Source organism: Salmo salar, chromosome 12, assembly GCF_965601325.2.
Source record: "Salmo salar chromosome 12, fSalSal1, whole genome shotgun sequence".
Classification (NCBI taxonomy): Eukaryota; Metazoa; Chordata; class Actinopteri; order Salmoniformes; family Salmonidae; genus Salmo; species Salmo salar.
In genome coordinates this window covers 15623363-15637010 of record NC_138302.1, presented here as the reverse complement: position 1 = coordinate 15637010, position 13648 = coordinate 15623363, and the positions used below count along the sequence as shown (strand labels likewise).

At 43.1% G+C, this 13648-nt stretch overlaps 2 protein-coding genes across 3 annotated transcripts; both read right to left on the bottom strand.

Moving 5' to 3' along the window:
* Nucleotides 1-160: 160 nt before the first annotated feature.
* On the bottom strand, nucleotides 161-6964 carry LOC106592341 (guanine nucleotide-binding protein G(I)/G(S)/G(O) subunit gamma-5). Of its 2 annotated transcripts, none has more exons than XM_014183679.3 (3): nucleotides 6684-6964; nucleotides 3122-3248; nucleotides 161-1833 (listed from the first exon to the last, which is right to left on the bottom strand). In XM_014183679.3, the coding sequence occupies exons 1-2, from the start codon at nucleotides 6771-6773 to the stop codon at nucleotides 3123-3125; spliced, it is 216 nt and encodes a 71-aa protein (XP_014039154.1). In that variant the 5' UTR covers nucleotides 6774-6964; the 3' UTR covers nucleotides 161-1833; nucleotide 3122. The 2 variants fall into 2 exon arrangements, with proteins under 2 accessions (XP_014039154.1, XP_045546751.1); XM_045690795.2 differs by having other exon boundaries at nucleotides 161-1854; nucleotides 6684-6951.
* Nucleotides 6965-9870: 2906 nt separating this feature from the next.
* Nucleotides 9871-13045, bottom strand: LOC145859352 (neoverrucotoxin subunit beta). Its single transcript, XM_082958412.1, has 5 exons — nucleotides 12989-13045; nucleotides 12525-12622; nucleotides 12226-12378; nucleotides 11749-11795; nucleotides 9871-11331 (listed from the first exon to the last, which is right to left on the bottom strand). The coding sequence occupies exons 1-5, from the start codon at nucleotides 13043-13045 to the stop codon at nucleotides 10793-10795; spliced, it is 894 nt and encodes a 297-aa protein (XP_082814538.1). The 3' UTR covers nucleotides 9871-10792.
* Between the last annotated feature and the right edge of the window lie 603 nt (nucleotides 13046-13648).

The following is a 13648-nucleotide window of genomic DNA, read 5'->3' as shown; positions in this document are numbered from 1 at the left end:
ACATCAACAGTGGAGAGGCGACTCGAATGCTGGCCTGCTGCCAAGAAACTGAAATTTGTGTTTTGTTGGAACATTGGAAGTATGCCTTTCAAAAATGTTTAGGCATCAATCTATCCAAAGAACCACCCACATACATAAAATAGACACATACACACACACATAGTGGTAAATGTGATTTACTATGTTGGAAACACAGTTACAAAGTTAGTTAAGGCACAGAGGATTGACAGTATATCAGGTATCAAATTAAAATTCATCATTCAGGCAGGTAGCTAGGCTAGACAGTTCAACGATAAAAAGAAAAACTGTGATATAGGCTGATGGAATCATAAAAATGGCAGTGATGGTGATGTGGCTAATCAGTAACCTGAAACAAGCTGAAGCACCAGCTGTGGCATATGGAAATGAGTTGTTTGTCTTAGTTAAATACGTTCCCATGTGTTATCTGTGACTGAATGTAGGCTAGTGGAAAATGTGCTATAGTGTTATCGGTGACTGAATGTAGGCTAGTGGAAAATGTGCTATAGTGTTATCGGTGACTGAATGTAGGCTAGTGGAAAATGTGCTATAGTGTTATCGGTGACTGAATGTAGGCTAGTGGAAAATGTGCTATAGTGTTATCGGTGACTGAATGTAGACTAGTGGAAAATGTGCTATAGTGTTATCGGTGACTGAATGTAGGCTAGTGGAAAAACGTGAGAAGGACATGAGCATATCCAGGGAGAAAGGCCAGGACAGGAGTGTCTTCCTAAAAAAGGTACAGGAGGGCACAACAATGTAACATTTAAGATCACATCAGTATCATCATAACCGAATGAACGAACCCTTCGATAAAAAGGCTGATTATTTCATAAAATCTTAAATAAAATAGACGAAAGTTTAAAAGAAACATGTAACTGCCAGTCTCTTGTATAGAGTACAACTGGGGATATGTGGTTAGTGTTCTGCATGAATTCTATATTCTAATTCTATGGTTCTGTATCCCTGGGTCGAGAATGTCAACCTGTACCATGTGGTAGTTTGTACCAGGAAGTATACTGCATGTGGAACACAAGCAATAGAAGGTGACAAGACAGCATGTAGGCCAATAGGCTAGAACTGTAGGCTAAATATCAATACATACCCTGGTTAAAACATTAAACTGTTGGTCACTTCCTTATTGTGCTGTACATGTCGTCAGACACATAAGTTGCATCCCAAATAACACCCTATTGTCTATGTACTGCCCTATAGGGCTCTGGTCAAAAGTAGTGCACTATATAGGGAATAGGGTGCGATTTGGAAACAAAGAGACAACCTCAAAGGCACATTTACGGGCTGCCTGCCTGTCAGAGGCTGATATCATACTGGTGGAAAGTACAGTGCATAGATACTGTAGTTCTGCAACCCTACATTGTAACTTTCCAAAACTTGCCAGATTTTCCAGAAATTCCAGTAGAAGATCCCTGGATTTTCTGCTTATTCCCTTCTGATTCCAGGAATCTTCCAACAGGAATTTCTGGAACACTGGGGAATTTTCAGGAAGTTACAACCCTAATACAATCATCATAACAAATAGGATAACACATCAACATCCTGAACATACATGTATAATGGCACTACTAGGCTTTATCTTAATACATGGACTGTCTAGCCTGGTCCCAGATCTGTTTGTGCGGTCTTGCCAACTTCTATATGGTCATTGTCATGCCTTGGCATGCCAGATCTGGGATCAGGCTAGAGGTTAACATTGGGATAGCTTCAGCACACAAATGGACCAGCAGTAGAGAAAGAAGAGGAAGGGTCCTTCATAGGACATACAGCAACAACTCCTCCTCCATACACTGACTGCTGCTGCAGAGAGAGACAGAGGGGCTGGGGAGAGAGAGACACACAGACAGAGAGAGAGAGAGATGGTAAAGAAACAAAACACTGTCAACCACACATAATTATTAGAATTAGAAGCATCTGACATATTGCCAATTCACCAGCATCTATCTCATCCAAAACCCAGACAGGAGAGGAGACTGGAACAGCTGAGAGAGTGGAGAAGAGAGGAGGAGGAGACTGCAACAGGTGAGAGAGTGAAGAGAGGAGGAGGAGATGAACAGGTGAGAGAGTGGAGAAGAGGAGGAGGAGACTGGAACAGGTGAGAAGAGAGGAGGAGGAGACTGGAACAGGTGAGAAGAGGAGGAGGAGGAGCTGGAACAGGTGAGAAGAGGAGGAGGAGACTGGAACAGGTGAGAAGAGGAGGAGGAGACTGGAACAGGTGAGAAGGAGGAGGAGGAGACTGGAACAGGTGAGAAGAGAGGAGGAGGAGACTGGAACAGGTGAGAAGAGGAGGAGGAGACTGGAACAGGTGAGAAGAGGAGGAGGAGACTGGAACAGGTGAGAAGAGGAGGAGGAGACTGGAACAGGTGAGAGAGTGGAGAAGAGAGGAGGAGGAGACTGGAACAGGTGAGAAGAGAGGAGGAGGAGATGAACAGGTGAGAGAGTGGAGAAGAGAGGAGGAGGAGACTGGAACAGGTGAGAGAGTGGAGAAGAGAGGGGAGGAGACTGGAACAATGACGTGTCCTAGACTACCTCAGAACAGGCTGCAGGAATTAGGGGGGTGAGAAAAGAAGAGGAGGAAAGGAGATTGTGTACTAGGTTACCTCAGACCAGGCTGCAGGAATTAGGGGGGTGAGAAAAGAAGAGGAGGAAAGGAGATTGTGTACTAGGTTACCTCAGACCAGGCTGCAGGAATTAGGGGGGTGAGAAAAGAAGAGGAGGAAAGGAGATTGTGTACTAGGTTACCTCAGACCAGGCTGCAGGACTTGGCAGAAAGAGAGGTAATAATAATATTTTTTTGGGGGGGGGCTTATATTTGTCCTGTTACACAAGTGTGTAATGTAAATGTGTTTCTTGCATATCCCAACTCCCCCTGTGGGGTCACGACCAGGGTCACCATTGTACAGCGCCCCTGGAGTAATTCGGGTTAAGTGCCTTGCTCAAGGGTACAGCGACAGATTTTTCACCTTGTCGGCTCCGGTGTCCGAACCAGCGACCTTTTGGTTACTGGTCCAATGCTCTAACCTTGATGCGACCTGCCGAGAAGAGGAGGAGGAAGAGGAGGAGAGCGGACGAAGGTGTTCTAGGCTACCTCAGAACAGGCTGCAGGACTTGGGGGGTCTGAAGGGGTTGTCACTGGAGGGTACCCCCATCAGGAGAGGGTCCTGGTGAGCATTCTGCAGACAGTAGTTCTTCAGGTCCACCGCAGCTTGAGACACCTGGGGGTTCATTATAATAATGATTCATTACAGAATACAACAACATATATGACTGGGACTGATGCATTATGGGGCGGCTTCCCAGACACAGATTAAACCTAGTCCTGAACTAGACAGTGATCTCAATGGAGAATATCTATTAAAAGCTGCTGTTAGTCCAGGACCAGGCTTAATCTGTGTCTGGGAAACTGCCCCTAGATACCCTCCTATAGCTTCACTCCAACCCCGTTCCTGGAGAGATACCCTCCTGTAGCTTCACTCCAACCCCGTTCCTGGAGAGATACCCTCCTGTAGCTTCACTCCAACCCCGTTCCTGGAGAGATACCCTCCTGTAGCTTCACTCCAACCCCGTTCCTGGAGAGATACCCTCCTGTAGCTTCACTCCAACCCCGTTCCTGGAGAGATACCCTCCTGTAGCTTCACTCCAACCATGTTCCTGGAGAGATACCCTCCTGTATCTTCACACCAACACTAATCTAGCGCACCTGATTCTAATAATTAGCTGGTTGATACGCTGAACCAGGTTATTTACAACTGGAGTTGGAGTGAAAACCTACAGGAGCTATATACACTATGGACCGGTTTCCCGGACACATATCAAGCCTAGTTCTGGATTAACATGAGCTTTAAATAGAGAATCTCAATGGAGCATGCTTTTAGTCCAGGACTAGGTTTAATCTGGGAACCCGGGCCTGTATGCTACTAACACATGACAGGTGTAGACACAGTGGAGAGCTGACATGGAGGAAACAAGGGCTCCGTACTGCATATTGACAGCTGCATCACTGCTTGGTATGGCAATAGCACCGCCCTGGATCGCATGGCGCTACAGAAGGTTGTTACCGGACAGCCCAGTACATCACTGGGTCCGAGGTCCCTGCCATCCAGGACCTCTATATCAGGCGGTGGGAAAAGAAGGCCCGGGAAAATCGTCCAAGACTCCAACCACCCAAGCCATAGACTATTTTCCACACAGCAACAGGTACTGGTGCATCAAGTCTGACACCAACAGGCTCTTGAATAGCTTCTATCCCAGAGCAATACAACTGATAAATAGATAAGAGTTTACCTTGGATCTTTATTTCAATCTATGCACTGGGTCTAACACACACACACACACACACACACACACACACACACACACACACACACACACACACACACACACACACACACACACACACACACACACACACACACACACACACACACACACACACACACACACACACACACACACACAGAGAGTAGCAGCAGTGTGTGTCTTATGCTGTTGCCCGGTCCCCTATACATATCTACCTCCAGCCCTCCAGTAACCCTGTCCCCTTACCCCTATACATATCTACCTCCATCCCTCCAGTATCCCTGCAAAGAAGAGAGTACTTCATGCCCTGTACAGGAAGTAGCCTACCCCATTCATAGATGCTAACTACTTTAGTGCTTATTGACGATAAGTGTCTTCTGACCAGGGGATGTTTGTTAGGAGCCCTGATGCTTGCTATAAACATGAAAACACATCGCTCCTGGTACTGTTTTGGAAACATAAGGAACGCATCAAGCGGCGTCACTACAGCCCCTGGTTCTATTCCAGGCTGTATCACATTTGGCCGTCATTGGGAGTGCCACAGGGCGACGCACAATTGGCCCAGCGTCGTCCGGGTTTGGCCGGGGTAGGCTGGCATTGTAAATAAGAATTTGTTCTTAACTGACTTGCCTAGTTAAATAAAGGTTAAATAAATAAATAAATATCTCATGTCAGTGAGAAATTAATAAAAATAAAAAAACAACATGTAAATGATTACACACCATAATATAGTTAGGGTTAGTGTTCCCACATATGTCCATGTTACAGCGCTTGTTTGCGGAAGACATAGCTAATTAACACAGGTGGTGGCCTATCTAGCTGCTCCAAACACCTGTGCGTAACGAAAAATTGGTTTGAACTCCTGGAAAGAGATCGGGGAGGTAGTGGGGATAGATGCGGTAAAGAGGTCATTGGAATGCAGACAGTGGGGGATAGGATGCTGGATTGGTGCACAGCCAACACATTTGAAATAAAGTGGATATTTGTCAAATCCGTCATGATTGATGTATTGAGGCCCACACTGTGGTTACTCAAATCTGATTTAGATATATTTGGCTGTTTTCACTGCATAACATTTAGAAGTTGTTCCTTTTCAGGTTTAGAAGAAGTGACTGCTAAATGCTAACTACCATTCGTATAAACTGGTAGCATAACTAGCCTACAGAGATCATTGCTGGTAGTCAGTCGTTAAACTAATGCAGTTGATTGATGACATCCATAAAATAATTACTCAGATTTAACGTCAACAGTGTGAAATGCACATAGCCAAGGGGAGTGGTCCTGAGGGTGCTGCAGCACCCCGTGACAAATCAGTTAAAAGATCATTCATATTCCCCCCCCCCCCCATCAAATCAAATTAGTGCACTAGGCCTTTAAGGCTACTCGTGTATGGGCCGAGCAAAATACTGGTCAGTAGAGCGGGGAGAAATGCCGCCCCCTATGGCTACAATTAGATACACACGTCAATGATCATCGATTTCCCGAAACGGTTTTCGTAACCTATGCTCCTTATCTTTAATGTCAGCTAGAAACAATCTTTCAAATAAAAAATATACACCTACTGTAGACATAGCCCCGCCCCACCCACCCATCCAGCGTATATGGCTACAGTAACTATCTTTTTTATTTAAAAGATTCTGAGGAAAGACAAGTGGCATAGGTTCAGAAAGCGATGATTATTGACGTTAAAACACAGTTTCAGAATTGTAGTTTACATACACAGAGCCAAATGTGGGCGAATGTAATGACTGAAAACCATACATGCGGAAAAGGCTTTTCGGGAGCTAGAAGTAACCTAGCTACACTAGGCAGAGGCACTTGTATGACAAGTTTACTTAGAGAAAGAAAAAATGGCTTCGGAATATTACTAACCCGTGGGAATGTCAGTGTACCGACTCATCCAAGATAGGCCTACACTCTGACCCGACTTCCAATCTATTTCACTAGGCCACCGATGTAGGACCATGGTCTAAGGACTGTCTCGATAACACGCAAAAGTTGATTGAATTATGAATTACTTTCCTATTTGATCGCCTTTATTATTTTGGCTATGTCAACAATACTAGCCTACTGACAGACAGGAGGCGACGATGTAGACTAGCCTACTGTTCAATAGACATTTGTAACATGACAACCTTGATACAAGGTAGAAACAGTTACAACTCTATTATACCGAACATGACAACTTCATAAAGCAACCTTTGCATCATTGTAACTTCGTGTTGGCTACTTTGTTTCACGTCACTAGCCTAGCATACTCAGAGCGGCTACGCTGTCCCAGCGACAGGAGTGTCGTTAACAGCTCTTCCGTGTTTGTTTGGCGTTAGTGTTGCTGATGCTACCCCGTTTACCTTAATCCTCCGGACACTGGCCTCCAACCGCAGCTGCTTCACTACTCTCTGAGCGACGACCAGGTTGCTGCTGGCGTTGTTGTTTGACATGTCGAGGGTCAGAAGTGTGAAAACAGGTTCTCCTACTAGGGCGACTGTGAGAGAAAGTGGCAGTTTGTGAAGCGGTCTGTCTGTCGTTCTCTCCCCGCCCACTCCGCACAACGTTTCCTCAACAACGACATTCTAATTGGTTGTCGGTCAATCGATCACTTAGTACGTTTACGTTCACACGAATTATTTCATATTAAACTGATTATGGGTGTAGGCCGAGTACGGCAATAGTCTTGTAAACACCTTGCTCTTCTTATCTTAATCGGCGAAAGGTCATGGTCGAAGTAAGCACACGTTGATTAAAACACCTGGGTTTCTGAGCAATGTTTTAAAAATGATTAGGACACGTCAACAGCATAATCGGTGTAGCACCCGGTAGCGCGAGCCTCGCGCCTAGGCGCGAATGAGATGAGTTCTGAAAAACTGAAAGTATGCATCTTAGAAACAATTTTCACATACAAACTTTGTCTTTATATGTCCTAACTCAGAATCCAATAGTCTTCGCAAAGATAACATGGTCACCGTGGTAGAACGTTTATTTTGATTGGCGATTTTCTGCATTTATCAAAATTCATCAGTAGCCTGATTTCAGATGTGGCCATATAAACAGGCTTATTAGGGAAATCGTTATTCTTGCAAAACATGTAAACGTTTTAAAACGAACTATTATATTAATCTGACTATCCACAATAATCGTATTATTGTGTGCATGTAACCACTTTGTAGTCTACGCAGTCTCTAATATGGTGCAATTGCAGAACGCAATTCGCATTGTTTCTTGACGTGATCGTTTCTTGACATCAGGAAACGCCCATTGGCGCTTGTCTTTGGTCAGTTCCGATGATAATGAGACTGACCGTTTCTCGACACATTATTTGTTTTTATAGCAGGTTAGGCTTCACTACAGTGAGTAGGATCGATTAATCGCGCCCGTTTTACACCAGCTGAAAGTTGATCGCAATAGATTTGGAACCTGGCTGCCTCCATGGCGAAGTCGGGTGAAAACAGATGTGACTTAACGTGGATTGATGAGTACTATTCTGTGTGCTCCAATGCAAAACTGATTGCTTTTTGATAAGTGCTTTATCTTTATTTGGCACATGGGGAATTTAACGGCAAAAGGTATTTTATGTGCACTACGTCATCACGCACAGCCTTTTATCTGCAACAAGTCAAGTTGATGAAAACACCTGTCTGTTGAGAAAATGCGCATATTGTTTTTATGCGGATTTGAGAATATTCGCATGAAAATCTGTCACCAATTGGATGGAAACCTAGCTATTGCTAGTCGTCAACAGCTGTTGTCCCCAATGCGAAAGAAACGGCCACGGACCAATGACGAGCATCAATGGGTGTGATTTAACTCAAGAAATGGCTATATCAGAAAACGCCTGCAATTGCGGTCTGCAATTACACCCGTCTCAGTGGCAGATTTACAATTAGGCATAAGTCAACCGATACGGAAGAGGAAGCTAGACACCCCACTCACTTTTTTTTCTGGTTCAATAAAAGTCAATGAACTATAGTTGACCAAATCCAGCTGCTATTCCATTGGTGTCTATGGCAGTCACCCAGTCCGGAACTGACAATGTTTTTCAATGATAAAAGGCCTGAGTAAACTATCTTCATTCATGCGCCATCTTTATTTTGAAATATGTATTTAAAAAATATAATAATGGTAACAAAATAAAACGGGGCCTACATAATTTGCCTTAATGTTCATGCTTGAGGCTTTTACCGGGCTGGGTCTCAAATTCTGAGAATTGATGTGGGCTGGGAGGGTTTCGGACTCTGTATCAAGAAGAAAAAGACTGCATGCGTACATTTTACTACTTCTGTCTCTCAGCTGTAGCCACTGGCGGAGCAAGGGTTCCAATGTTCGATGGGCCTGGGATAGAGAAATGTGTGGCTATGATTTTAAAATGATTGAAATGTTTCAAACTGCGATACGAATAGGCTAGAGTGCACTCAGAAGAATGATGTTCCACCAGACCAGGACAGGCAGTGTATCTCAGAATCAGGAGAAGCCCATAACTCTAATTGTATCTGTTAATACCAATATACAGTATATCCTAGTAACAATATGACTGTCCTGCTAATGTGCATCACTATACCCGGGAAACTATCAAAAGGAGACCCATAGGCCTAACTGATCCAAATATTTTCCTCAGACATAGGCTTGTTAGTTTGTAATGCGATTTAAATGTGTCTGGCAGAAAATCTATGTATGTATTTGCTTAATTAGTCAAGGCACAGACCTTATTTTTGCCATTTATCAAAAAAAAACATTCATTTCCCCATAAGCTTTGGCCAATGAGCCATTGCAGAGTTACGCTGCTTTCAAGTGCTAGTTGAAAAAAACTCACATTTCCAACTTGCTAACTGGTAGTAGTTATATCGTGTTGTTGTATGTGTCGAACTGCTTTGCTTTATCTTGGCCAGGTCGCAGTTGTAAATGAGAACTTGTTCTCAACTTGCCTACCTGGTTAAATAAAGGTGAAATAAATAAATAAAACATATACGTGCAGTGTTCAACGAATCAGCAAGTAGGACATTTCTGAGTTTCCTAGTTCCGAATAGCTTCGGTGCCTACAAAAATACACTATTTATATTGCTCTCTATAGACATGGGCCTCCAAACCACTAAGTCCACCCTGAGTCTGTCCCATCTACTGCAGCGTAGCCCCCCCCCCCCCCCAGGTAACCATGATTAACATTCATGATTTGCCAAGAAAAAACAAATTCCTGTACATGTTTCTTATGTTCTGTTCAGAGACAGTCATTAGAAACTAGGCTATAGGCTAAGAAAGCAACAAAGAGTTATCAAACACCTGTGGGATGTACTTCAAGGTATTTTTGTAAAAGCCTATGCTACGCTTTGTAGTCTACACTTTCATCTGTTTTGTATTGTAGATGTGATTTGTGCAATAAAAAAACATGGCCTAGACAAGGGGCATGTTCAGCAGGACACAACGTTGTGGAATCTTCAGATAGACATTTTTTTTATGTAGAACAAACATGTCTCCATGACATGTAAAACAATGAATCATGTCGGCTCTATTACTGGCATTTCTATCTGGAGACTGAACGTGGCCCATGCAATGACTGTGCAGCAACACTGATGTTTTTTTCTTTAATGCATAACACAATTGCATTACAGTATGGATGTGGTACAGACACCTTATAGTTAACCAAGCTTGATTGAGAGCTTTTAAGGCCAAACTGTCGCCAGATAGTCATCTATCTAACTTCCATCCAAGGTAGCTTATGGTATCTTTGGCAGTAACCATTGTGTCCCCTACCATGACATTAAAGCCAAGGGACCTGCTCCTTTTGATACAAGAGAATACAGTCTTAACCCAGTGGTAGAAAAAGTACCCAATTGTCATACTTGAGTAAAAGTAGACACCTTAATAGAAAATGACTCAAGTATAAATGAAAGTCAAACCGGTAAAATACTACTTGAGTAAAAGTCTAAAAGTATTTGGTTTAAAATATATTTAAGTATCTAAAGTAAATGTAATTGCTAAAATATACTTAAGTATCAAAAGTAAAAGTTAAAGTATAACTCTTTTCAAATTCCTTATAAAGTAAACCTGGCTGCACCATTTTCTAGTTTTTTTTATACTTACGCATAGCCAGGGGCATGCTCAGACATCATTTACAAACCAAGCATGCGCTTAGTGAGTCGACCAGATCAGAGGCAGTAGGGATGTTCTATTGATAAGTGTGTGAATTGGACCATTTTCATGTCCTGCTTAGCATTCAAAGTATAATGACTACTTTTGGGTGTCAGGGAAAATGTATGGAGCAAAAAGTACAATATTTTCTTTAGGAATGTAGTGAAGTAAAAGTAGTCCAAGTCAAAACTATAAATAGTAAAGTACAGGTACCCCAAAAAAACTACTTTAGTACTTTCAAGTATTTTTACTGAAGTACTTTACACCACTGTCTAAACCCCTCTCCCACTCCACCATGTGACACAGCAAAACATGTCTGTAAGACTGTCGTAGGCTGTGACTATAAGAGATGAATGGTTGCAGTCAGAGAGTTCAGTCCAAACCCAAGATAGAGAGGCTCAGTGAATGTGGTGTGGAATGTATACAGATGGGTCAGTGTGCCCAATTGGTTGACCATGTAAAAGGACAAAGTGCCGGCCGGCCAATCCAGAAACACTCCTACCCTGTAGGGCACATGTGCTTTGATTTTGGGGAGCTGTAACCTGTGTAGAATTTCTTTGTGCTGCGCATGGCCCTTATACTTCGAGGCGTACAAAGTCCCAGAATTGGCATTGCATCCTAGTGTTACGCTTTCCCCGGTTCCTTTCCTCTCTATTCCCTTGTAGGCCATGCCTATGTGAACCTTGTGTAGACACTCCACCTCCAGGTAATGCCGCTTGTCGAGGCCCTCCTTGCACAGCACCTGGTTGCATTTATCAAACCCGTCTTGGGTGATGGGATACAGCTGCTTCTTGCTCTGGCGCGTCACCTTCTTGTCCCCCTCAGACAGAATGAGAAAACAGTTGGCTGTGCTGGGGTCTAGTGTGAGTTCACATGCATCTGAAATGTGTTCAGATTAGAATTAGAAGGTTTCAGTTACCTGTGTCAAGTAAAAATCTTCCCAGCGTGAAACAGTTCCCAATCAATCTGATCGTGACGGCATGCTGTACAATTTATCACAGCGTGCAATTATTGAACTGGGAACATTTTCACGCTGGGATAAATTTCACCTTTATTTTATCAGGTAGGCTAGTTGAGAACAAGTTCAAGTTCTCAATAACAACACAATCAGAACGATTGGGAAATCTTCTCACACTGGGAAGAATTTTATATGACAATCTGTAACACAAGCTTTGCTGTCACACTTTACACATGTATTGGTACATCGGTACACCGCTAGATGTCAAATATTCCACAGAGGCCACTGTGAATTACTGTGTTCGCAAAGGTGAGAATGATAGATGAATATTTACTCACATTTCTGCAGACCTGGTTTATTCCTGTTCTCTCCTCTGTGCTCCAGGCTGAAAGACACAAAATAAAGAGGGAGGAATGAAAACCTGGAAATGCTCAAACTACTGAGGCGATGCAGTATATTTTCTATTTATTTAACTAGGCAAGTCAGATAAGAACAAATTCTTATTTACAATGACAGCCTAGGAACAGTGGATTTCCCACTAAAATGAACTGCCTTGTTCAGGGGCAGAACGACAGGTTTTTACCTTGTCAGCTCGGGGATTTGATCTAGCTACCTTTTCATTACTGGCCCAATGCTCTAACCACTAGGCTACCTGCCACCCCAAATTATATTGACACTAGGATGCAACAAGGGTCATAGCTAAAGGTAATTCACTAACAGATCATTGTTGTTGTTCTAATCTGTCAACGTTTATATCTACTTGTGAATATTTGATTTAGAAGCACATTGGTATTCTTTTACACAATCTAACTCACTTCAGCTTCAGCTGAAAAGGGAAATCCAATTCAATGTCTGCGAGGGGATTGTAGCTCAGATCCAGCGCTTTCATCTGGAAGGGGTCGGACCTCAAACCTATGACCAGTACAGAGGACACGGTCTCAGGCAATGTGATCAAACAACCAGAGAGTCTGTAAATGAATAGGGAAAATAATTCTGAAATAAACATTTGATTCACCGTTAAAACTAGGAACATTGAAGAAGCATCTATAGCCACAGGTCAGCAGAGTTCAGCGATTAAGGCAAACCCTTAATGTGTACATACTGCTGTACATACCTCAGTCCCTGCAGCGTGCAACGCTCGTGAAGGGCAAAAGCAAGGGACTCCAACCCCAAGTCCCCAAGGTCATTGTAGCTGAGGTCCAAGGTCAGAAGCTTCAAGGTGGGACGAATCAGAGATCGGAGAACTGAGGCCACAGTTGCACATAGCAGTGGTGTCATGTAACACCAGTTGAGCCTGTGAAAGAGTGAGTTCAAAATTGCTGTTTTAATCTTTTCAATTTGAACATCACAATGCAAACGTACACATGTTTGATATACACACTTAATGTAATGATACACATTTCACAGTGATACTTACAATGCTGTAGTGCAAGACCGCAAAGCAGGAGACAGTCTGTAGAAACCCTCCTCTGAAGTTTGTTTATTCCTGAAGTCAAACTCTTCAGGCTTCTCTGACATGAACATAAAAGCCAAGAGAGAGCACTGAAAGGGAGTTAGCGGTGTGTCTGAAGACGATACTTGGTTGTCATTCTGTAGTATAGTGTGGTCCTTCAGCTCAAGCAGACAGTGGATCATGTTGATGCATCTCTCTGGGGAGAGGGACTTTCTTTTCAACACCTTGATGTATCCAATTCACTTTTTGTTGTGTTCTGAACTGCTGAGTGTCTCTCCCAGAAGTCCTTGAAGGAGGCCCCGGCTGGAGTCGTGAGAAATCCCGATAAGGAAGCGTGTGAAAAGGTCCAGGTGTCCATTTTTACTATCTAATGCACTGTCCATAGCACCTTTGAGAAAATATTTAAAAAAATCAATGGGAGTGCTTTCATTCTTCTTTTTGATTAAGGCTTTCACTGAGTCAATCCTGCGGTTTTCAAATTCATGAAATGCGTACAGAGCAGCGAAGAACTCCTGAACACTCAGGTGTATGAAACAGTACAGTTTCTTGGGATACAGTCCATGCTCTAATTGTACAACTTCAGTACACAGGCCAGGGCATTTAGCAGCATCCATGACACTAATACCACAGTCCTCCAAGTCCTGTTCTGTGAACTGCACGTTTTGAATTAACAGGTTCTGATACGCTAGCTGTCCCAATTTGAAAATGACGTCTTTGTTTTGCTTCAAAGTATCTTCATGAGTTGAATCGTACTTCTTAAAACTGACAATTGTTTGGTTCACTAG